The following is a 22981-nucleotide window of genomic DNA, read 5'->3' on the forward strand; positions in this document are numbered from 1 at the left end:
TTTGTAAAAATATTGTTATATTTACTCCTTTTCTCTCCATCCTAACGTCGAGCCACTGAGATTCCACATTCGACGCCAAACCGGAGAAGAAGGCGACTGTCGAGAGCTTCATGACGGAGTGAACCTAGGAAGGCCTCTGGCCTCAGCCCAGGTCTCGGAAGGCCTCTGGCCTCAGCCCTACAAGTGGGGAGGGTGGGGGGGTTGACATACTCTACACTCTTATGTATTCTCTTATATATATATATATATTCCTACACTTACCAGCCCGCTGCCTCAACGTGCCTATGGAGGGTACCCCTTTCTAATTTTGCCCAAAGTGCAACCGGAAGTATCCTTGGGTGACAGACACGCCACGTGCAATCTCTGCTTGCCAAGGGATCACCCCGAGGCAAATTGCAGAGCGTGTACTAGGTTCAAGCCTAAAACACGAAAAGACCGTTCCACCAAGCGTTGGGCCCACCACGCCAGGTGTCAAGAGGCCATGGCCGCGGAGGGTGCCTTCAGCGACGGCAGCGACGCCGTACTTTCGGACGGCGAAGGCAACACGGCGTTGAAAGACAGCCAGGGGCAGGTCCCCGACCTCGGATGGTCGTCTGGCAGGGCGGCTATGGGGAAGACCCCCGGCGACGTAAGCGCAACCCACAGCACTTCCAAACACACGAAGTCCCACCGAGACTCGACGTGCACGTCGAGCTCTCGGAAAGAGGCACATTGGGAACGGTCTGAATCGGCGTCCTCTGGGCGTTGGCGATCTAGATCGCCCCATGACGCCAGGCAATCATCCACTATTGCCAAAAGTGCCTCGCTCCCCAGCTTAACCGAGGTTCGATCGTCGGAAGACGAAACCGACCTCTACCCCCAGACCGCACTCCGGGAGTCGGCTTCAGTACAAGTAACGCCCATTCCTGAATCCCAACCTACACGGTCGAAGGATAGTACCACCACTACCGAAGCTCGTCGCCAGGCGTCGAAAAGCTCAGACGGCCCAAAGAAGCAGGGCAAACACTCTTCCAGCCACGGGGAGGGGGGGAAAACAGAGGAAGCAGTCTCAGCCTACTTCCACACCACAGAAACATTCCACTCCACTCAAACAGACAGGTAAGTCGCACTCCTCTATTATAGATGAGTCAGGGAAACTTCCCCCAGGCAAAGTCATTCCCAGTTCAAGACAGTGGTCCAGTGAGGACATAGTCATGTCCCCCCCAACCATAACATGGCGGCATACTTCAGGACTTTGTGCACCAACTTTAGTAAGTGTGTGGGAAGCGCGGTTATTTGGGGCGGGGATTTCAATTGTGTAATGAACCCCAAGGTGGATAGATCTGATAGCAGGATTGACAGGCCCACCCCAGCGGCCAAAGCATTGCAGGTGTTACTAGATGACTTCGGCTTGGTAGATGTATGGAGAACAAAACATCCCAATGATAGGCAATATTCGCATTATTCTGCCCCGCAGCAGCTACACACGAGATTGGACTATGTTTTTGCCATGCCGGATGTAATGGCAGAGAGCACTCGAATAGAATACAAGGCGAGGGTCCTCTCAGATCACTTGTCCCTGGTCCTCGGGTGGCAATACTGCCCCCTAGGGTGCGGATTCCGACATGTGCCTCCATTCGGAGGCACTCAAAGATCCGGTCTTTCGTGAGGACATAAGAGATGAGATCATTAACTATTTTGAAACGAATACTGGTAGTGTTGACTCGGCGGGTACACTATGGGAAGCTTTTAAGGTGGTTATGCGGGGGGCAGCCATAGCTAAGTCAAAGGGCCTGCAAGGTGGGGTTCTGGCTGACCTACAAAGAGTTGAAGATGAACTAGAAAGAACATTAGAAAGTGGCAGTGTGGACACTGAGCTAGTACTTAAACTACAACAGCAATGCGCGGAACACTGGGAAAGGCTCTGTAACCTCAATTATAGAAAATATGTAGAAAGACAGCACCTCCAAACAGTTCCTAGGAGCTATCCTAAACACACAAGAGGGGTTGACCTTTCCATCAGAGGAAAGAATTCAGAATATACTACTGCAATTTCCACAATATCAGGCCGGTCGTCGGATAACGGTACGCAAAGCAATGCGTTTGCTAAGCATGATGGCGTCATGTATTTACCTGGTCCCCCACATGCGTCTGCGCATTCGTCCCATGCAGGAATGGTTGGCGAAACAGTGCTCTCAGGCAAGTGGTCAGTGGGACGATCTAGTGGTCGTTTCGCCAGCACTCGTACAAAGCCTTCACTGGTGGACAAGAGAAAATCTGTCCAAGGGGAAACCCTTTTACGATCCTGAGATATAGGCGGTAGTCACAACCGATGCATGCCTGACAGGGTGGGGGGCTCACCTCCTCCACCACACAGCTCAGGGGCTCTGGTCTCACTCAGTGGCCAAGAATCACATCAACCTGCTAGAGCTTCTGGCAGTATTCAGAGTGCTTCAGGCGTTCAAACCCTACCTGCTAACTCTGTCAGTGCAGATCAGAATGGACAGCACTACAGCCATGTTTTACATAAACAAGCAGGGAGGGACTCGTTCACCAAATCTGTCCAAGCGTACCCAGAAAATGTGGACATGGGGACTCAAACGTAACATCTTCCTGTCATCGCAACATGTTCCAGGGGATCTCAATTCTCTAGCAGATGCACTAAGCAGGGATCCCCTCCCAAAGGAGCATGAATGGTGTCTACACAGAGAAATTGTAGAAGATCTCTTCTCTCAGTGGGGTTCCCCCACCATAGACCTATTCGCCACAAGCGAAAACAGACAATGCCCAAGATTCGCGTCCAGATTCCTACAGCCAGGATCCTAGGGGGAACACCCTGTGGATGAACTGGTCAGGAATGTTTGCATACGCTTTTCCACCAACTCCTCTCATCAGGAAGGTGGTGAACAAGATGAACAGGGAATCGATGACGCTCGGCCTAGTTGCTCCCATGTGGGCGAGACAACCGCGGTTCCCACACTTACGCAGACTAGCGACGTGCGACCCCATCAAGCTCCCAGGCTCGTACAACCTACTGTCCCAGCATCAGGGTCAAACTGTACATCCTCTACCCAGCTCAATGAAACTAGCAGCATGGCTCCTGAGGTCATAGAGTTTGGACATCTAAATTTGCCTCAAAGATGTATGGACATCCTAAAAAAAATCTAGGAAGCCTAACACGAGGCACTGCTACTTTGACCAGTGGAAGAGATTCGTTATCTGGTGCCAGAATAGACAAATCAACCCAGTAGATTGCACTCCTTCTACTATTGTTACATACATGCTCCACCTGCTGGATGCAGGACTGGTTTTTAACTCACTGAAGGTGCATCTGGCAGCTCTGTCAGCATATACCACCTCCCATAACAAGGTGTTGTGGTGGAAAGTTCCAGTGGTTAAAGCCTTCATGGAAGGAGTAAAGTGACTTCACCCCACCACCAGGGTGGGACCTTAATGTGGTGCTAGCTAAATTCATGGGACCCCCATTCGAACCCATGCATAAAAGCAGTCTCAAACACCTGACTTATAAGACAGCCTTCTTAGTAGCTATTACATCCATAAGAAGGGTTAGTGAAATTCCGGCTCTGTCAGTGCAGGATCCTTTCTTTACAGTTCACAAGGATAAACTGGTTTTGCGTACACACCCTAGGTTCTCACCTAAGTTTATTTCCAAATTCCACGTGAACCAGTCCATCGAGCTTCCGGCTTTCTTCCAAAACCCACAAAGCTCGGCTGAGGTGAAACTACACACCCTAGATGTGCGTAGGGTGGTCCTCTACTATGTAAACAAGACCAGACCGCTAAGGAAAACAGACCAACTGTTTGTCTCCGTAGCTACAGGCAGAGAGGGGGATCGCGTCTCTAAAGGTGCCATCTCTAAGTGGATTATTAACTGTATCCAGCTGTGTTACTCCCTTTCTGAAAAAACTCTGCCTTTCACGCCAAGAGCCCACTCTACAAGTGGCATTGGGGCCACTCTGGCTTTCATTGCAAATGTACCCCTTGATACCATTTGCAAAGCAGCTACTTGGAGCTCTATTCACACTTTTACTCAGCACTACTGCATTGACACACATTCCAAGACAGATACACAAGTGGGACAAGCGGTTGTAAGACATTTATTTGCTCATGACCCTTCTCACATCCCACCTCCTTCTTCAGGTACTGCTCGCTAATCTATGCACAGCATGTGATCTAAGCAGATTCCACAAGCCTCAGAAGGGATACATTACTCACTGTAATCGTATTTCTGATGCTTGTATCGGCTTAGGTTCACATGCGACCCACCCTTCCTCCCCTCTGAGAGAAGGCGCATGGATGCTTGTAGTCTTACTTTCTTTCGTTCTATCTGCTTGGATTATCTGTACTCACGCTACTCCTCATGCTACCTCATGTCAGAAAAAATACAATCTGAGGGTCCTACACGCGTGAGGGATCATGGGTACAGTGGACGTCACACTAGGGATAGTATTACTGGCACGCCCTGTGTCAACGCCCATTTTTGAGTTTCGAAAAACAAACTGTAATACTCCACAACTTCCACTAGATGTCGGCTTATGCACAGCATGTGAATCTAAGCAGATACAAGCATCAGAAATACGATTATGGTGAGTAATGTATCCCATATACACTGAGCAGAGAGCAGAACAAAAACTCAAAATGGCCTCCTTACACAAAATGGCTTCTCAAGTAATGGTTTCAGATTCACATGTTGCGACGTTATTTCATGATGCGAAAGTGATACGAGTGCGCTTAGGCCAATATATAATCAGACGCCATAGTTGCATTCGCATTTCTACACTAATACCCCCAGCCAATTGTTATATAAGATTGGCCCCGAAATCTGGCCTAGCCTGGAAATTTGGTCTAGATGTCTGAACAGGCTTTCTGGGAGACTTAATAAAAGCTCTCTTACAGAAGCAGAGTGAGACCCTGTTTGAAATACATCCTGGAGACAAAATTGCATAGGAAATTCTTGAGAAAGCTCTATTTACCCATTTTGAGGAAGAAATTGAACCAGAGGAAACAGAGAGGTAACTTGAAGAGGCGATGAGATATGTACCTCTGAAGCAAAAAGGGAAGAGAAACCTACCATCCTTCTTGACCTAGCCTTCACCCACTGAAATGATCCAGTACTGGCAGAGGCTTTCTTACAAGTGATTCCTGAAGGGAGAAGGGAAAGAAAAGGAAACCCCCTTTTTCTTCCTGAAACAGGGATTACTATATAGAAGGGAAACCTCCAGGGAAGCCTAAGTAAGACTCAGTAATACCCAAAACCCATTGCAAGATCATGCTAGAGATCCCACACTCTCATTTGACAGGGGGACACTTGGGACAATCTAAAACCCACGCTCACATCAGTGGGAAATTCTATTGCTGGTATCCATGCTGACATAAAGAACATAATTCAGACATGCGAGATTTCCCAAAAAAAAGCTCACATATTCCCCTACCTGCCCCTCTAAACCCATTACCGATAATTGAAGTCCCTTTTTCTAGAATCGGGATGGATATCATTGGACTGTTGGAAACGTCTAACCTGGGCGATAAATATGTTCTTGTAAAAGTCAGCAAATTTGAAAACATCTGTTGCCATTTTTTTTCTAGGGTTGGTTTCCCCAAGGAAATTCGAACAGATCAGGGATAAGGAATTACTACACATTACTACCTTAAGAACCTCAGTTTACTACCCCCAAATGGACGGATTGGTAGAGAGATTTAATAAGACCCTCAAAAGGATTCTGAGAAAGTTAGCAGACGAGGTGTGGAAGAACTTCGATCATATGATCCCGTGGGCCCTATTTGCAGTGAGAAAGACCCCTCAGATATCCACCGGTTTCTCCCCTTTCGAAATACTCTATGGTAGAGAACCAAGAGATCATTAGACATGCGCCGGGAGACCTGGAAGAAAGAGAAGAGGCGCCAATCCCCATCTCACAGACAGCTACCTTATTGCGAGAGCACATGAAATTCATCCAGAGTCTAGTCCACACTCATATGGAGAAAGCTGAAGCCCAACAAAAATGTACCTATGAAAAGAAGGTAAATCTAAGATCTTTTTCAATAGGATAGAAAGTGTTAGTTTTTCTACCTACTACTGTTAGAGGAGTTTTCCTAAAGTCCTACTGGAAGTAAGACTTTAGTAATCTATCCCAGTGGTTTGTAGACCCCCCAACTCTTATCAGTCTGTACTAGATCAGAACCTAGGTAGTGTGGCAGAGCAGTCAGATGTATCTTAAGAGGAAGATGTGAGGTGTAGGTAAGTACTCTGAATCTTAGACAGGTACACAAAGATGCACTTATACATATAATTATATAAAAGATACATATTATATTTACACCAGAATCACTTCAATACTTCAGACGTTTACGGTAGAACACTTAGGAATACTAGATAATACAATTCAAAGGGCACTTTCACTTTTGTGTTTGTTCGCGGTTACATTTGTAGCAACAGTAGAAAGGTAAAAGCAAGGTAATCGAATTATCGGTAATTTCGCGCTCATTTGTTTTTCAACAGGTTATAGGCTAATGCATTTACTCTGCAAACACATGTAGAAAAGTCACTTAAAGGGAGGAAAATAAGTTGTTAGTGCAACATGAGCTTAGTTCAAGGTTCTAGAGATGGCTTCTTTGCCTGGCAAGTCTATTAAATTCAGAAACACAACCCTAGCTAAAGGCATTTTGGAGAGGTCTTGAATTCTTGAAAATAGCGACTAATGAAGAGTTCTTGTGGATTTCTTCCAGTGTCTAAAGTTATTGAAGCTGCAAGTTAGCAACTAACAAAGGAGACCTAAAACGGACTTCAGAAGGGGACACAAGCAGCAGCTTGGGTCAGAGGTAAGAGGGGGCTGCCCTGGACACCTCTACGTGCACTCCAAGACTCTGGAGGCAACTTCTTGGACTCAAGTAAGCAATATCTTTTTCCCCACACCTTTGGTTTGAAGAAATTGTTCTTGTTGGCTCCTCCGCGATGTGGCAGTTCTGGACCCAACCTCCGGATTCCTTGCTCTGGTGACGAAAGGCAGAACAATGGATGGTGTCTCTCGGCAGCAGTCTCGAGGGAGGACTTGTAGCATGACTTTCAGCAACTTCTTGGTTCACTCTGCGATTCTGGCGCCTTTTCAGCACCACCAACAAAGGACACGGATCGCCCAGTCAATCTTATTCGCTTCCTGCAGTCCCACAATCTGGTAATCTGGTGAGGGGGTTCTGGGCCACTTGGAGCCGATCTCTGGAGTGTCCTTACGGGCTCAGCACAGATTTGGATGGATTCAGGCTTTCTACGACGATGCACTCGAAATGGTCAGCAGTTCTCCTGGTATTGGTGTTCCGCAGCTCTGAAAGCTCCTTGGACCTCACGAGATGGCTTGTTTCAAATTCCATCCAAAGGGAAGGAGTCGTCCTCTTCGGAGCTCCTCTGTCGTATAGAAAACAGGGTCAGGACAGCAGTGGTCGCTTCACGGTCCTGCAAAGGGTCTGCAGGCGTCTCTGGTCATCTTCTTCGGTTACCTCTGTTTCCTGTGGTCGACTTGCTTTACACTCCAGAAGCCTCACCTTTTATACAGTTCCAGCACATATGCAATCTCAGCATTTTACAGAAAGGGGCGTTTGGCTGTCAAATCAGGACAGCCAGACCCCCTGTTTGAGCTAGTCCTATTCATGCACTCCGGCAGACAAAAGACAGTGGGGTGGAAGACTCCTCCCCCACTTCCTGCCTGCCCAGACACTCTGGCACCTAGGCGGGGATACCTACTTGTTTTTGCCTAAGACAAAACACACACATAGACCTCCCCCTCACAGAATGGTAGAAAAAGGGCTAGCAAAGAACAACCATGCTAGTAATGGCATAAAAAGAAGGGAGGCCCCAATTTGGTACTTGGGTGCCCCTATTGTGCACTACCGAGGCTATGGACATAGCCTGAGAGATAAAAATTGCACAATAGTTGGTAGAACACGTCCCGTGCCACCAGCCATAAGTAGGTGATTGTCTATGTGAATAACAAGTCACAGGAGCAGAGAGAATGGGGATGCTAGGTATCCATTTGGCACTCCACTGAAGGTGGTGTGTGCCAATCTCTTAGACTATAGAGTTTTAGGAGCGATAGAAATGTAGTAACGTAAGTATATAGAAAGATAATCTTAAAGGAGGACTCTAGGGGACCCAGCAACACTGCCCATAAGGAGCTGTGTGCTGCAATAGTAAAACACAGATGCCTTTAAGAGCTATGGAGCAGACAGACTCCATAGTACAGGTATATTACAAAGAATAGAGTTCCAAAAGACAGAGCCCACAAGAATTAATGAGTGGAAAAAGGCTCCACTCATTCAGGATTAAACGAAAAAGGTTCAAAGGTTCAGCAAAAAGTGCTGGGGGTCTCGCTAGGAGAGTGGATGAAGCACAATAATGATAAATCTCTCTAACACCTACCGCTGAAAATAAACTTGTTTCAAAAGTGGCGCGGGCCCTATGTGGTACTAGAGCAAACCGGAACCTGTACCTTAAAAATAGCCCAACCCGAGAGAAGGCAAAATACCCACCTCTACCACGTAAATCTCCTGAAAGAGTGGAAAGAAAATCCTTCTGCTACTACCTCCTCTATATTGTCTTGTTTGGTACCTGAGGAGATAGACAACTCCAAACTTATTCCCCAAGAACTATCTGAAGAAAAACAAGTGGATTTGAACAACCTTATCACTGAATACCCCGATGTATTTTTTTGAGAAACCACGGAGAGTACATAGTACTTACCACTATATCAGAACTCCAAAGGGGATGGTGGTCCATTTGAAGCCATACAGACTCCCAGAATCACGAAAGCAGGTAGTGATCGATGAGGTTAATATTTTTTTAAAGGCAAACATCATAGAGCGCTCTTCGATTCCAAGGTCCTCCCCTATTGTGTTGGTGACTAAACCCGATCACTATTTGAGGTTTTGCTTAGACTTCACGCAGGTCAATGCCATCTGCTCCTTCAATGTCTATCCTATGCCACATATCGATGATTTAATAGATAAACCCGGAAATGCTACATTCTTGTCAACCCTAGATTTAACCAACGGATATTGGCAATTATTGCCATATATTAGCGGATAAGGAAAAATCGGCTTTCTCAACGCCAATAGGACTATCCCAATGACAGTCCTCCCCTTTGAATTGCATGGGGCACCAGCAACTTCCCAATTACTCAAGGACAGGATATTACAGCCTTATTTTCCGATTTCTCTGGGGCCCATTTTGACAACATAGTCATTTATAGCAAAACATCGGTTCGTATTACAGACCGATGCCTCCCCAACAGGGTGAGGAGCAGTATTATCGCAAATACACGATGGGTTAGAACACCCCATCCTATTCACTAGTTGTAAACTCTTCCCCCAAGAGAAGAATTACTCTGTGTTGGAACTGGAAGCCTGTGCCATCAAATGGGCAATTTTCCATTTAGAAACTACCTCCGAGGGAGAAAATTCACACTCATCTTTGACCACTTACCTTTGGTATGGATAAGCCAACAAAAGGATTCTAACCCTCGAGTCATGCAATGGTTCTTAGACCTGCAACCCTACTGTTTGACTATGGAACACCGAAAAGCTAAAGAACAGGGGAACATTGATTTCCTTTCCCGGTTTCCCTGTGAAACAGATGTGGCTACATCGCGTAGGGCCAGGGCGCGGCCATCGCCTTTGCATCCAGACCCTGGGGGGTGGACCAGTGCGGGAGGATCGCCTGGGTGAGGGGTCCTCAGGGAGTGGGGGTGAGGCAGCCGATGTTGAGACGCAGTATTCCCCCCTTTCACGTACCTATGCCCCATCTTATTTCATAGGATCCACCAACGTCCCAACTCCCCTCCGCCCCCACCTCCTTTCTACCCAAACACTGGGCCGGGGAAGAAGGCGACTGAGAGTAAAGAGGCTAACCCTTACATATCTCATTGGACATGCCCCGCTAATCGGTGAAAGGCAAAGTCAGGCACTTGACTTTAATCACATACATCTGATACCCATTAGCTGTTCCCACATGGATAAAAGGCGGAAAATAGAGACACACTCTGAGCAAGGTGGAACAGGAGATGGAGCAGATCTTCTAGGGCGAAGGCAAACCTACTGGAGCAGAACAACCGATCGAGGCTTCTGGGAAACCGCAAAGGAGACGCAGAGTAAGCCAAATCGCAGACAAGAAGAAACCTGCATTGTGTGTCAAGGATGCCAGCGACCCTCTCGGGTGAACGACAGAGGTGAGGCCAAGCCTGTGGTATTAACCTTGACTCGTGAATCAAAGCTGCAAAGACAAGAAAGGAACTTGCACAACAGGAACTCTTCAGAATACTAAACGGGGCAAGTGGAGGGCGAGGAGAGGACAGTTCTAAGGACCCTAGGGAGTTATCCAGCATCGACAGGAAAGCACCTGCAGCATGAGTTGGAGAATGATAATTAGGTGGCACTGATCTGTAGAACTAACCCTGTTAGGTTCTCTTGGGTTAGGGAGGCAGGAAAGCCCACATGAGTTGAGAGAGAGGAGGACAGCCCAATCGTTAAACTTCCCCAAGATCCTGGTTGGTCTTAATCTTCCAGAGAATAACCTTTATCAGACTATTTGTAAGATCTACCATAAACACGCTTGGACCTACTTCGTTAGTCAGTCGTTATTTGTGGTGGACGCCCTGTGCCACCTTCCAACCAGCCTAACAATGAGGCATGAACCAATCACTCTTCCGGTGTCCTTCCTACATTTTGGAAAGTAACACAAGTGGTTTACAAACAGAAATCCGGTTAAGAAAGCCTTTTTACCAGCCAAACACTTTCACCAAAAATGAAAGCGCTCTCCACATACTTCGGTAGTCTAAATTCTACCCCCATCTTCTAAAACCTCTTAAAGGAGAAGCATCCACCCACTCTATGGACCACCTCTGGTCTCCTGCTTCTCCCCTTGTATTGAGAGAACCTGGAGGTAAAGCTCAAAGCAGCAAAAACTGAGGTAATTTCCTAAATTGTTTGGCCTGGATACCTCTTATGACAGTAATGTAAAAAAGTTATTCCGGAAGCAGATCTTGATTTTAGGGCTCTGATAAATACTGATACAAGAAGTGCCTTTTTGTAGAATCTGCCAGTTGTGGCCTTCCATTTATATCTAAGGATTCCCATCAAGTGGCGATAGGAGCACTGATTCATTACAAATTAGACTGTGCCAATGCTCTTTATGTGGGACTCCCAGTTCAACAGGTTAAACTGTTGCAAAGTGTCAAAAATGCAGTGGTCTGATTGTTCTTTAGGTTTTGCTGCCAGGCACATGTCAGAATTAAGATGTTTTCTTCACTGGTTACTGGTGAAGGACATGACTGCTTTCAAGACATTGGGCCTCATTACAAGGGTGGCGGCCACGGTCTGAACGGTGACGGTAAGGCACCGGCACCGTTCATACTGGGCTGCCGCATTACAAGTTCTGCTCGCGGGTTCCTGAGAGTCAGCCAGGTCTTACCTGGCAGGCTCTGCGGCACCCGCGAGCAGAACCCGTGATTTCACGGTGCCGGTGCAACCATGCTATGGGGCAGAATGTGGATTGGGAGCCCGGCATTACCGCCACCCGCGAATGGGCAATTACCGGCCCACTCATCTCGTAATGGGCTGGTTATTGCCCATTATGTTTGACCTTTAAATGCGCTCATGAACTGGAAACCGAATATCTGAAAATTAAGTTCACCCTGCATATTCCTAAATTAACTTTTTGATCATCCCACAAGGAACTTCTTGTTCCCAGGTTTATGTGCTAATTTCAAGGATGATGAAGCATCTCTGCCCAGGCTCCACACCTATTTAATGCTTTTCCACCCAATGTAAGGGGAGTTCAAGTTTTGGTAGTATTTCGAATAGCACAGAAAGCGCTGCTGTTCAATTACCCCCTGCACTCAGTGTGACTATTCATTCGGCGTTGTGTTATCATTCAGGTCCATGTGCCTAGATGCAATTGAGTTTATGGTCTGTTCATTATACATTTTAAAATGTGCTGAAAATGAAATGAACAAATAGGTCTGTTTCTGTTGTTTGGTATATGGGTGACATATGAAACAGAGTAGCAGAATTGAATCATTGGAATTATCTCTCTCTCTGCTTCCTTTCAGGTGTGATACCAGCAGTCCATACATTCACCCTGTTGGTTGGTGTCAAGAACACGGCAAACCTCTCACTCCACCCCAGGGTGAGTCTGGAAACGAATGGCGTCCTACTCTATGCCCCATCTCGCTGACCAACGTTTTATCTCCTGTGAATTAATGTGTGCATCTAATTCACATCTCCCCACCTTACATTACACACAAAGTAATTCTAAATTATCTTAAATCTAATCCTCTCAAGGGTATTTCCTCGCTGTAATGACTTTTTTAAATCCACCAAAGGTGGTAATATGTGAGGGATGAGGACCCTAACCTTATGTAGGTAGGCACACACTACAATTTTCAGACTGAGATTACAGCCTGAAATATAGCTAGTGGCGAAACTAGAGCCGGAAAACCGACCTCGGTCATGCCCACATTCTTCCCCCTGCTATGTTCCCAATAAAAGGAGGCTGACAAACTCTGGCTTTTTACCCTCCGTATAAACATAGCAGGCTAGTGCTGTATTTTACAATTAAGATAAGTCCTCCTCCTAAATTTGGTGGCATGGGAAAAAAGTGCAGATTATTCTGTTACTGCCACTTTTTTTTACGGTAATGGAATTACTGCAATTTTTCCTGCACAGCCAAATTATACTCTTTGATGGGTTAACCTCCAGCAAAATTATTTGGCGCTGTGGGAAAAATGGCGGTTAATTTGTTTCCCGTTGATTCAGTTGTTGCTGGAGGTAAATCTTCCACGTTGCCTCCAAAAATCTGCAGATTTACCTCACAGAAATTCCGCCAGTGGTACATCTGCCAAAAATCCCCATGGAGGGCCAAGGACTAAAAAATGAAAAAATACACTTCCTTACTACCACTTGTAATCCAGTGGTAAACCCACACGACCAAGTGGTGGTAAAATTAACCGATTTTGGAGGTAATTCAGCAGATTTACTGCCGAATTACCGTCAAACTGGTAATGAGGCCCATGTTTTATGGATTATGCAAGGACTCAAAGCCTTTAATATTTACATGTATTAAAAAGGGTGGTAATGCACTAGCTCTCTCATTGAAATCATAATTGTGTTTGGGAGTGGGCATTGCCGTGATACCTTGTCACCATAGAGTGAATTTCTCATTATAAACACAGTTCAAAATCAGACAGAGGTTTGTGATAAAAAAAAGGATAACCATGTCTTCCATTGCATCTTCCTTTGTGTGGCTTCAAAGTGACCCGAGGAAGCTGATTCTTTATTTTTTAGTCGCGTTAGCCTGTATTAGATTTAGACCCCACAACCTGATTACAATGACACAAAGTGCTTTGTTAGTGGTTGAAGCATAAAACCTTGACAATAGAAAAACTAAACTCATTGTGCTGTGTACGTCATAGGGGCTGGAAGCGTCACAACATTTGTGTCAGTAGATAGTGGCAGTAGCAACAAGAAACTGCAAAGCGGAATGAAAATTGAGCCTGAAACCGATTAGCAAAAACTGGAGTCTGAAGAGACTCCTAAAAAAGGAACGGATTACCCAGTGCCATGAACAGCAAAGTATATGAATGAAAGTCCTAAGATAAAGCTCACCATCCCACAACCAACCACTTCCCTGAAGGCTCCTCAGTGTACCATCCCTACCGTGGGACAGTGTGAAGTCACCACATGAATCAAGAGAAAAGACTCTTCTAGGAAAGAGTGGTTCTAGTGAGGGAACTCAAAAAGGAAACCATTGTGTTGCATGCCACAAAAGAGACACCAGCAATTGTTGGTTTGGGGGCCAAAAGGAATGCATGCCTTTTTGCCTTCAGAACCAAAAAACTCAAATGTTTGACTTTCGTACCAAAAAGTACTTGGCCTACAATTCCTAAAAAAGCAAGCCATACAAAAACACGTTGGAAGCATTGACACTGGAAAGCTCAGCTTTACACCATACGAGGATGGAAGGACATATTATTTAGCCATTTAAAATTAATACTGTGAGAAGCCAGGCATGAGAAGCGAACACAGGGTGTTCATGGTTTTTGGCAAAAACCTTTATTGACAAAAGAAAAGGGTGTTGGGAAATGCCTCTCTGTCCCTACTACAAGAGGTGTTTCCCAGAGAGGTGTTTCCCTACTTAAAGCAAATCTAAGGGTCTGTCAAATGTCAGAATGTCCTAAGCAAAATGCCCTGTGTCCAAAGTACTATTCGAATGGATTGTGTCCTCCCACACATTTCTCATCTTTAGATAGATATCCTCTCCAGCTTAGCTGCTTTGGACATTTATTTTCAGTAGAGGGTGCTGTGCGTCAATGCAGCCGACTCAATGTCCCTTGAGGCCCTCCGTCTCGAGGTGAACGTCATCACTGGTATATATAGCACATGCAGCGCCTGTTAGCTTCAGTTCTGTTTTTCTCTCTACAGCTGACACTTCGAGAAATTACAGCGTGCTTCGGTTCTAGTAAAACTGCAACATTTTCAAATAACAGTGGCCTTTTCTTCGACACCATCGACCGCGAAGACCGGGTTAAAAAAATGCCACAATTACAGTGCTAAAATGTCTCTCACAGAACCTCATTGAGTGTGTCTGTGGTGCCTGGGCAAGCAGCATTGGACCGCAGACTGTGGGTCCTGTCATTCTATGACTGGTAAGGCTTTGAAAGAGCATAAATGGAAATAAGCTCCGAGTAGGTAGGCCCCCTACTAAATCTCCTTCAACGACTGTCGAAATAGCACTCGTCCAACGAGTCGAGAGGCGACTGTCCTCGAAGGAAGAAGTCCAAAAAAGTGCTCTCGATCCAGGATTGGCTCTCACCACTCTCCATCTTCGTCAAAGACGACAAAGAAAAGGCGACATAGATTACCTTCACCACCTCATCCGATTCAACTCCTATGAGGAGTATTACATGCCCAACCAACTCCTGCTGAGTGGGAGTCATTCAGACAAGAAATGGTAAAGATCTCCGAGAAGGAGAAGGATGCCCGACCCCCTTGAACGAGAAGGTTAAAAGCCATTCTCCTGTTGCTCCTGTTAAAGCCGACAAGGAAAGAGCTAAAGCAAAATCCAGTGCGACCTCAAGACCGGGATGTAAGCCAGAAACCCCACGAGAACCATTGAGGTCTCGACTCGACGAAATGTCCTCAAAGAGTCCATTGAGTCGGGGTTCGAGCAACCTCAAAGGCTCCGTCGATGCCAAAGTCGTCAAGGACATTGATGCTATTTGCGTGAAAACCGTTGATGCCATCAGTGTCAAAACCATCAACACCACTGTTGCCAAAACCTTTGACATCATCGGTGTCGAAACCATCAACGCCTTTGCCCATGAAGGCTTCCTTACCCTCTAAGAAGGTTGAAAAATCATACAAACCTTTACCTAGAACGGATTTTTTCAAATCTTTGTCTTCGATTTATGAAGAAGACAAGCCTTCAGACCCAGATACTCATCCCTTTGGATAAGGATTTGGTACACCTAACGTCCTAGATGCTTTTATCTCTGAGCAGTCCAGGTTGAAGGATTTGTACGAAAATCTCCAATCTGCAAGTGGCATTGACACGTCACCTGAATAACAATTTGGCAAACCGGACCAGGCAGACCACGCAGATGCCTCTTATAGGCATCTTATGACTAAGGTGATATATTTTTTGGGATGGGGCAGACCATCACCCCCATTTTTGCAACATGACTTGATGAATAAATTAGATAAAGGTCCTCAGAAGGATCCTGTACTTCATTTCCATGTTGCCCTACAGAAAATGGTAAAGGCAAACTGGGTGGTTCCCGAATCTAGCCCAGCGGTGGAAAAAAAAACTCCCCAAGAAATATAAACCTTCCAGCGCAGATCCTGAATATTTGTCAAAACATCCTACACCAGAGAGCCTGGTGGTTTAGGCGGCAACATCTGCTTCTAAACAAGCGGCTTATCCAACCATTCCGCCAGACAGGGATGATAAGTGCTTTGATGCTTGCGCTAGGAAAGTGTTTTCTGCCGGGAGCATGGCTCTTAAGTCTGCAAATACCACTTGCGCCTTAGCCAAATTTACATTCACCCTGTGGGACTGTATAGCCATGGCGGCTGAGCATATTCCCAAAGGGAAAGAAAGAGACAGCTTTCTGAATACTGCAAGAGATGGAAAGGAGGCTTTGTGTGAGCCACTTAATTCCAGACTAGCATCAGTATAGCCATGGTGGTGAGCACTGATCCGCAGGTTTTCGTGGTTGAGGAAGTCTTGATTTGCACCGGACATGCAGTCTAGGCTCCTCAACATGCCCATTGACGGCACTCAGCTGTTTGGCAGCAAGGCTGACGATAGCCAGCGGTTGTTGGTCTTCATCGGAGTCCTAGCTACACATCAATCTTTTGGAGCTGAGGGCAATCAGACTAGCGCTGAAGGCCTTTCTTCCCCCTGTACGGGGAAAGAATGTCCTGATAATGACAGACAGAACAGTGGCCAGGTACTACCTCAACAAAAAGAGGAGGCGTAGGTTCACTACCATTGTGCAGAGAGGCGATGCAGCTCTGGTTCTGGCCAATTAAAGAGCGAATCTCCCTGTTAGCGGTTCACTTGGCCGGAGAGGAGAACACAGCGGCAGATGCTCTGAGCAGGCAGAACATAGTCTCCCACGAGTGGGAACTAGCTCAGGAGGTGTACTGCTCTCCCCCGAAAAGTGCACGAAACAACCATTAATCATCAATGCAATTATGGAGCAAGTACTTTGAACCACATAAAAACAGACTGACACAATAACTCACAACCACGCACTCTTAGAAGATAACGGCTATTTATTCAAAGCTTACAAATACATAGAAATAACTCATAAAAATGATAAGGTCATACATCACAAAAGAAGTAAAGAGGTCAAAAGGAAATACATCACTGTGAGCGTAATAGAAGTCCTCATCTCGTCCAGAAGCAGCTGGAAGACCCCGGGGACAGCCAGGCCGAGAGTTCCACAGCTCACAGGAAGGCCAGACGTAAGGGTACTTCTCTGGCTGAAGTCTCACCTGACCCCCTCCATCCCTCCACATATATACACACTCCACAAAGGGAAGTTAATTCCCGAACATTCTGGAAATTGCACTTGCGCAGTTGAGGAACAGCCGTCGGTTGCCAGCTGGGTCAATCGAGAGCTCCCCTCAAGGAACGCAGGGCCTCCCTGCTCTAAAAACACGCTCCACGGAGAACAGTAGCAAGCCATAACAACGTTAGCTTTCTCAGCAGAAATGGCCTTGACTGCATACCAGGTTTGGAAAAGCATGTTTGTCTCAGCACTGTGAATCTAACACTTCAGCAAAATGTGTGCAGCCTTTCCCTGCGGTGTGAAGTAAATATCCAACATGGCTTTGAGCGCTCCCAGAATGCATTGCGTGCCCGCGCCATTTTGAACCAGCATAAATCAAGCATAACAGGAGGTCCTTCAAGAGATCTTCGCCTTTTGGGGAACCCCTCAAGTGGATATGTTTGCAACCAGTGTCAACAGGAAGTGCGAACTGTACTGCTCCAGGGAATTTCCACCAAGAGAAGCTCTAGGAGACACGTTTGTAGTGGACTGGGAATTTCCACACCTGTACGCTTTTCCTCCAGTCTCCGTCATTCCTCACGTGATCAGGAGGTTGAGAAAGATCGGGAAATCCATGATCCTAATTGCCCCGGATTGGGCCAAGATTACGTGGTACCTGAACCTTCTGGACATGTCCATTTGCCCTCCAATATGTCTTGCACAAAGGGAGGACTTTCTGTCGCGAGAGGAGGGTCGGGCTCTCCATCCAGAGATCAAGACACTTAGCCTTCACGCATGGTTTCTGAGAGGCTGAGTTAGAAGGATTGGGATCTCCCGGATGATGTAATGGAGATTTTGCTTTCGGCCAGAAGGCCAGCAACAAAGTCTTTGTACCACTGCTGTTGGAATACATTCTGCAGCTGTTGCATGGATAGGAATGTGGATCCTTTTTTATGCAAAACACCAGAGGTGTTCTCTTTTTTGCTACACCAGAGGTGTTATCTTTTCTGGTCTCGGGAGGATAACTCAGCAGCAATGTGGTCACCTTGGAATCAAGACGACATAGAGCAACACAGGTTCGATCCCCGGGTCCGCGCTTAGAAACCTCTGGGTATTAATAAGCGCGTTATAAATAACCCATCATATCATACATTTGGCCAAACTGGGGCTCCAGGTTTGGAACCATTAAAGGTTATTTAGCAGCGCTTTCCATCTTCAAGCACCCGTCTGAGGAAACGTCATATTTTGAAAATACCTTTGTTGATACATATTATAAAGGGACTCTTTAATGTGTTCCCTCCAGCTCCTTTTCAGGTTCCGGTTTGGGGCCTTCATCTTGTTTTAAAGTTTCTCATGTGTGCACCATTTGAACCACTCCATTCATGTCCCTTAAGACTGCTAACATTCAAAACCATCTTGTTAGTAGCGTTTTTTTGAACCACTCCATTCATGTCCCTTAAGACTGCTAACATTCAAAACCATCTTGTTAGTAGCGATACCATCAGCCCGTAGGGTGAGTGTGTTGCAGGCACTGTCATTATCCCAGTCAGAACACATATGGCCTCATCACGAGTTTGGCAGTAACCCTTAAATGCGGTGGTAACGCTATTACCGCAGCATTTAAGGGTCCGCCAAATCATAGGCTTGGCGGATTTTCCCCCAGCTCTGAGCAGGGGGCAAATGTGGCGCGATTTTGCCAATTTTTGCCGCTATTACTGCCGGCGGTAATAGCGCTGAACATTCTCCATTGTGCCCGATGGGGAATGGGAAATTCCCGAATGGGCCCAATGGGGAATGGGGACTTACTGTTCCGCCAAACCCCGTGATCCGGCGCTAATAGCACCATGGGTTTGGTGGTAGGGCTAATAGCCCCGGCGGTAATACCGCCGGAGGTAGCGCCCAGCTCTTGATGAGGCCAATAGTCTTGACTCAGACATTCAGGCTAGGCGGAACACATTACATCAATCAGCAGGTCAATTCCATAGACTTCATGGTTTACAATAGTAATTTCCATACTCATAAAATGGCCGACTAGAGGGTCCATTTACAAGCAGCAGCATGGTACTAATCATTTGTCATAGGAAGCTACTTAAGCCCCGCCTCTGCTGGAACACATGCTTCGCGTCTGCTCCGCTGACAGCGGCGGTGTAACGCTACCGGCATTTCTCCTAACAGAATCTAAAGAAACTAAAGGAAAGAGAAATATTAGTCTTGTGATAGATTACAGACCTCAGATAAGACTTACTTGACAGAAGCTCTCCTTCGACTCTGTCATTTTTCGTAGAAGAATAATTGTTTGTTTGCAGCACCTCTTCAGTCAGAAGTTTTCACTCACAGCCGCAGCATCTTCTGAAGGTTTTCCCTCAGCACTCCGAAACCTGCAGAAAACACAAAAGGTATTTAATTATTAAAAAACAAACTTTACAGAGTCAAAAGAGAAGACGTTTTTCGATGCGCTTACGTACCTGAAGTTTCACCAAGTTATCACCCCACAGTTTTTACTGTGCTTCGCTTGTGAAGGTTGCAAGTACTCAGAATAGACAAACTTACGTTTTTATGTTTGCTCATCTTGAGTATCCTTGCAACCATTCGGCATCCATGGTTCCTTACGTCATGAAGAAACCTCATCCCTAAAAGTGTGCATCATTCATAGTCAGCGTTCCAACTCCCTAGAACCTGCATAAAGGGGAAACGACAAACGTAATTAGTACGAGAGATCTCTCCAACTTAGGAATCATTTCAAACTCTGAAGGACTACTTGTTTACCTACCTAAAGACTCATTCTTTTAAAAAGACTCTCCCTAAAAGAATTACTGAGTTTGTCAGCATTCCAAGTTTTGGCAATGTCACTATCTTAGCGCGCCCCTGTTGAAAGCAGGATGGAGAGCTCCAATATTACAAATCACAGGTGAGAAGGGTGTTAGCACTAGAGTCAGAGGGGAGTAAAATTGTAGGTATTGATAAACATTTCATCTAGCTGTTACACCCCATTGTTATCGGTCTGTCTCAACAGAAAAAAGAATCCTAAAGGCTTCAACGTAACCGGTCTACGGGTTGAAGGGATATTACGCTCCTGAGGAGTCCAGGTAAGCGTTACAGGCACTATCTTCTAAACCACCTTTTACAGTCTTTCATAAGGACAAGGTCGTCCTTAAGGTCAAACCTTCATTCCTACCTAAGATTATATCACATTTTCTTTTGGGACAAAAGGTGGTATTACCTACTTTTTACCCTTACAACTCATCCTGGCAAGGAAGAGGAGAGGCTACACAGACTCGACCCACAAAGGGCTCTGAGTTTCTACATTTCAAGGATGTCAAGGTTTTGTTTAGGTGACCAACTGTTTATAGGATACATAGGTCATAGACTGGCACAGGCTGTAACTAAACAAACCTTGGCCAGATGGATTATTTTAGCTATTACTGATTGCTATAGACTGGCCAGAAAAGATCCCCCAGAAGGTATGAGAGCCCATTCCACTAGGGACATGGCTACTTCTTCAGCTCTGCAAGGAGGTGGTCTAATAAAAAATATTTGTGAGGCAGCCACTTGGTCTACCCTTCACACTTTTACAAAGCATTACTGCCTTGATTCAACCTTAAGTCAGGATGGATGCTTTGGTAAAGCAGGCCTTCATTCGGTTCACAACAACCCTTGATGACAAAATTCTTACTTCCTGCTTCGTATCCCTGCACTACTCGAGAGTCAAGGACACCACACCACGCATGCTATGCTTCCCAAAGAGTGTCCTGTATCCTATTTCTGTCCCAGAGAAAATACTACCTTTAGACCCTGGAATGATGGCATACCTTTGCCATTGCACACATGGGTGTTGCCAAGGCTCCAAAAATTGCATGGCAGATGTGCCTTTTCATATCACTGGATGCAACATTTTATTTTGCCATATCAATGTAACAATTCATTTGAATGACGTGAGTCTGAAAGGCTGAGATGGCCTGTTATATTGGATCTTGCTACGAGCGGTGATCTGCTGGTTACACACAGCCATCAGCAGCCAGGCCCCAGTCGCCAGCTTCATTTATGTAGTGTTCCTCATTTGAATTTCCATCCATCAGTGTATGATGACTTTCTAAAACGGGCTAACAGAGGAGTGGCTACAATTACTATTTGAACCCCTGACCGAGGTGCTGGAACATCTCTTTGTGATAGTGATTCAGCTGCAACAGCATGACCATTTGGTGTTTATTAAATAATGATATAATGATTCATATTATAACAAGACTTGGGCAGCGAATCATCCGGAAATGACAGACTTTGTTTAAAATTCAAATCACAGCCCACATGTATCCACTTTCTGACAGCGACGCTCATCAAATCGACACACATGGACATACAAATACAAGTAAGGCACAGCAAATAGGGGTGTTCTTCTTACAGTGGTGCAGATTGGCTCGACTGGATACAGACAGCACACATGTTCTTGCCGTGGGAAACACGAGCATTACCAACCACTGCCAACACAAGTTTATTCTTAGTGTTCATTCTGACATATTAGTACAAAAAGTAATACAAATGACTTCTTGCAGTGGTAAAATACTGCCATATAGTGTAGGCACAAGCATCATTAAGGTTGTTTTACAGTGAAAATACAGGCATATTTTGTGGCCAAAGCATCCTAAGAAAACTTTGGAAAATGCTCCTATGTACTGTGGGTGATGTGGCATTTATGAGAGTAAATTGTTTGGATCTTTGCTGAATTTGTCAGGAGACGTGCACTGTAAAATGTCACATGTTAACCCATTAGCCTTCACATTTCTCTAGGCGAGAGCCCACTGAACAACTGTTGGTTAATTGTGTATGCCCCTCCATTGTAACAATTCACCAGCAGCCACTGCTGAAAAGATTATCTTAAAATCTCTGTATAGCTTAAGTGGATTCAAAAAGGCTAAGAAGCAAGAGGCCAAAAGAGAGCAACCATTTTAAGATAACAAGAATAGAACAGTATCCTCACTCCTCTACTCATAAACCGAAGTGCAGGAAGATATTTTGAGCATGAGACCAAATATTAAATGAGGAATGATGTTTGCCCAGAGGGGAATTACCATTCAATGGGGTTCATTAATGAGTTTGGTGGTAAATCGGAGGTAAATGTACCGAATGACCACCAAACTCGTTTACCGTTACCACCACTTGGTACAGCGGGTTTACTATGGGATTACAAGTGGTGGTAGGGTGGTTTTAATTTCCATTTTTGCAGTCCATGGGACTCCAGGGCGAGTTTGATGGAATTATTGTGAGTGACAATTCCGCTGTGGTATTTCCACTGCAATCTGGCCTTAAAGTGGTGAATATACCTCTAGCATGATGCTGGAGGGTAATCTTCCACTTTAAGGCCATACTTATAGTTTGGTGGTGTGGTGAAAAGGTGGTAATTGTGTTACTTCCGAATAAAGTGGCGGTAACAGAATTACCACCAGTTCTTTCTTGCACTGCCAAACCTGTAATGACGCCGATTTTCAACAAATGATGGTCTGGGCACACCCCATGCAGGGTTTTGAAAAGCTGCAGAATGAATCAATATAAAGTTGTGAGACAGTTATGCATTTTTCTTAGTGGAAACATTAAGGACTGTGTGCCCCCCCCCATTGTGTCACTAATTAGCGAATAGCTATAAGAAAATTATAGCTACCATTAGCGCACCAGCCAAGTACCTGCAAGAACTGTTAGCTGTGGATTGCTCTGGCCTTTTTTCTGGTTGTCGGATCCCTGATAGAGCGCTGCTCCTGACTCGCGCTGCCCCGTGCTACGCCCCTTCGTTGCCGTTGGTACGGCTTGGAAGTCTTATTGCGGCTGGAGGACTTCTTAAAGTGTAACACACAGCTTGACTGGCCCTCGTTCGTGGGTCAGAGGAGGTGACTTTTTTCCCCTTTCCCTTTGAACAGTCCCCAGTGAACTGAACTCCCTCCCTTCATATTCTT

At 45.7% G+C, this 22981-nt stretch overlaps 1 protein-coding gene across 2 annotated transcripts in view; it reads left to right on the forward strand.

Annotated features, from left to right (window-relative positions):
* L3MBTL1 (L3MBTL histone methyl-lysine binding protein 1) overlaps positions 1-22981 on the forward strand; it is a 1278801-nt gene that overhangs the window by 686113 nt on the left and 569707 nt on the right. For both annotated transcript variants that reach the window (XM_069652331.1, XM_069652332.1), the window contains exon 13: positions 12096-12172. In XM_069652331.1, coding sequence (XP_069508432.1) covers positions 12096-12172 — 77 coding nt within the window. The remainder of the gene's footprint in view (positions 1-12095; positions 12173-22981) is intronic.

The sequence above is a fragment of the Ambystoma mexicanum genome, chromosome 3p, assembly GCF_040938575.1.
Source record: "Ambystoma mexicanum isolate Mex_15411 chromosome 3p, UKY_AmexF1_1, whole genome shotgun sequence".
NCBI lineage: Eukaryota > Metazoa > Chordata > Amphibia > Caudata > Ambystomatidae > Ambystoma > Ambystoma mexicanum.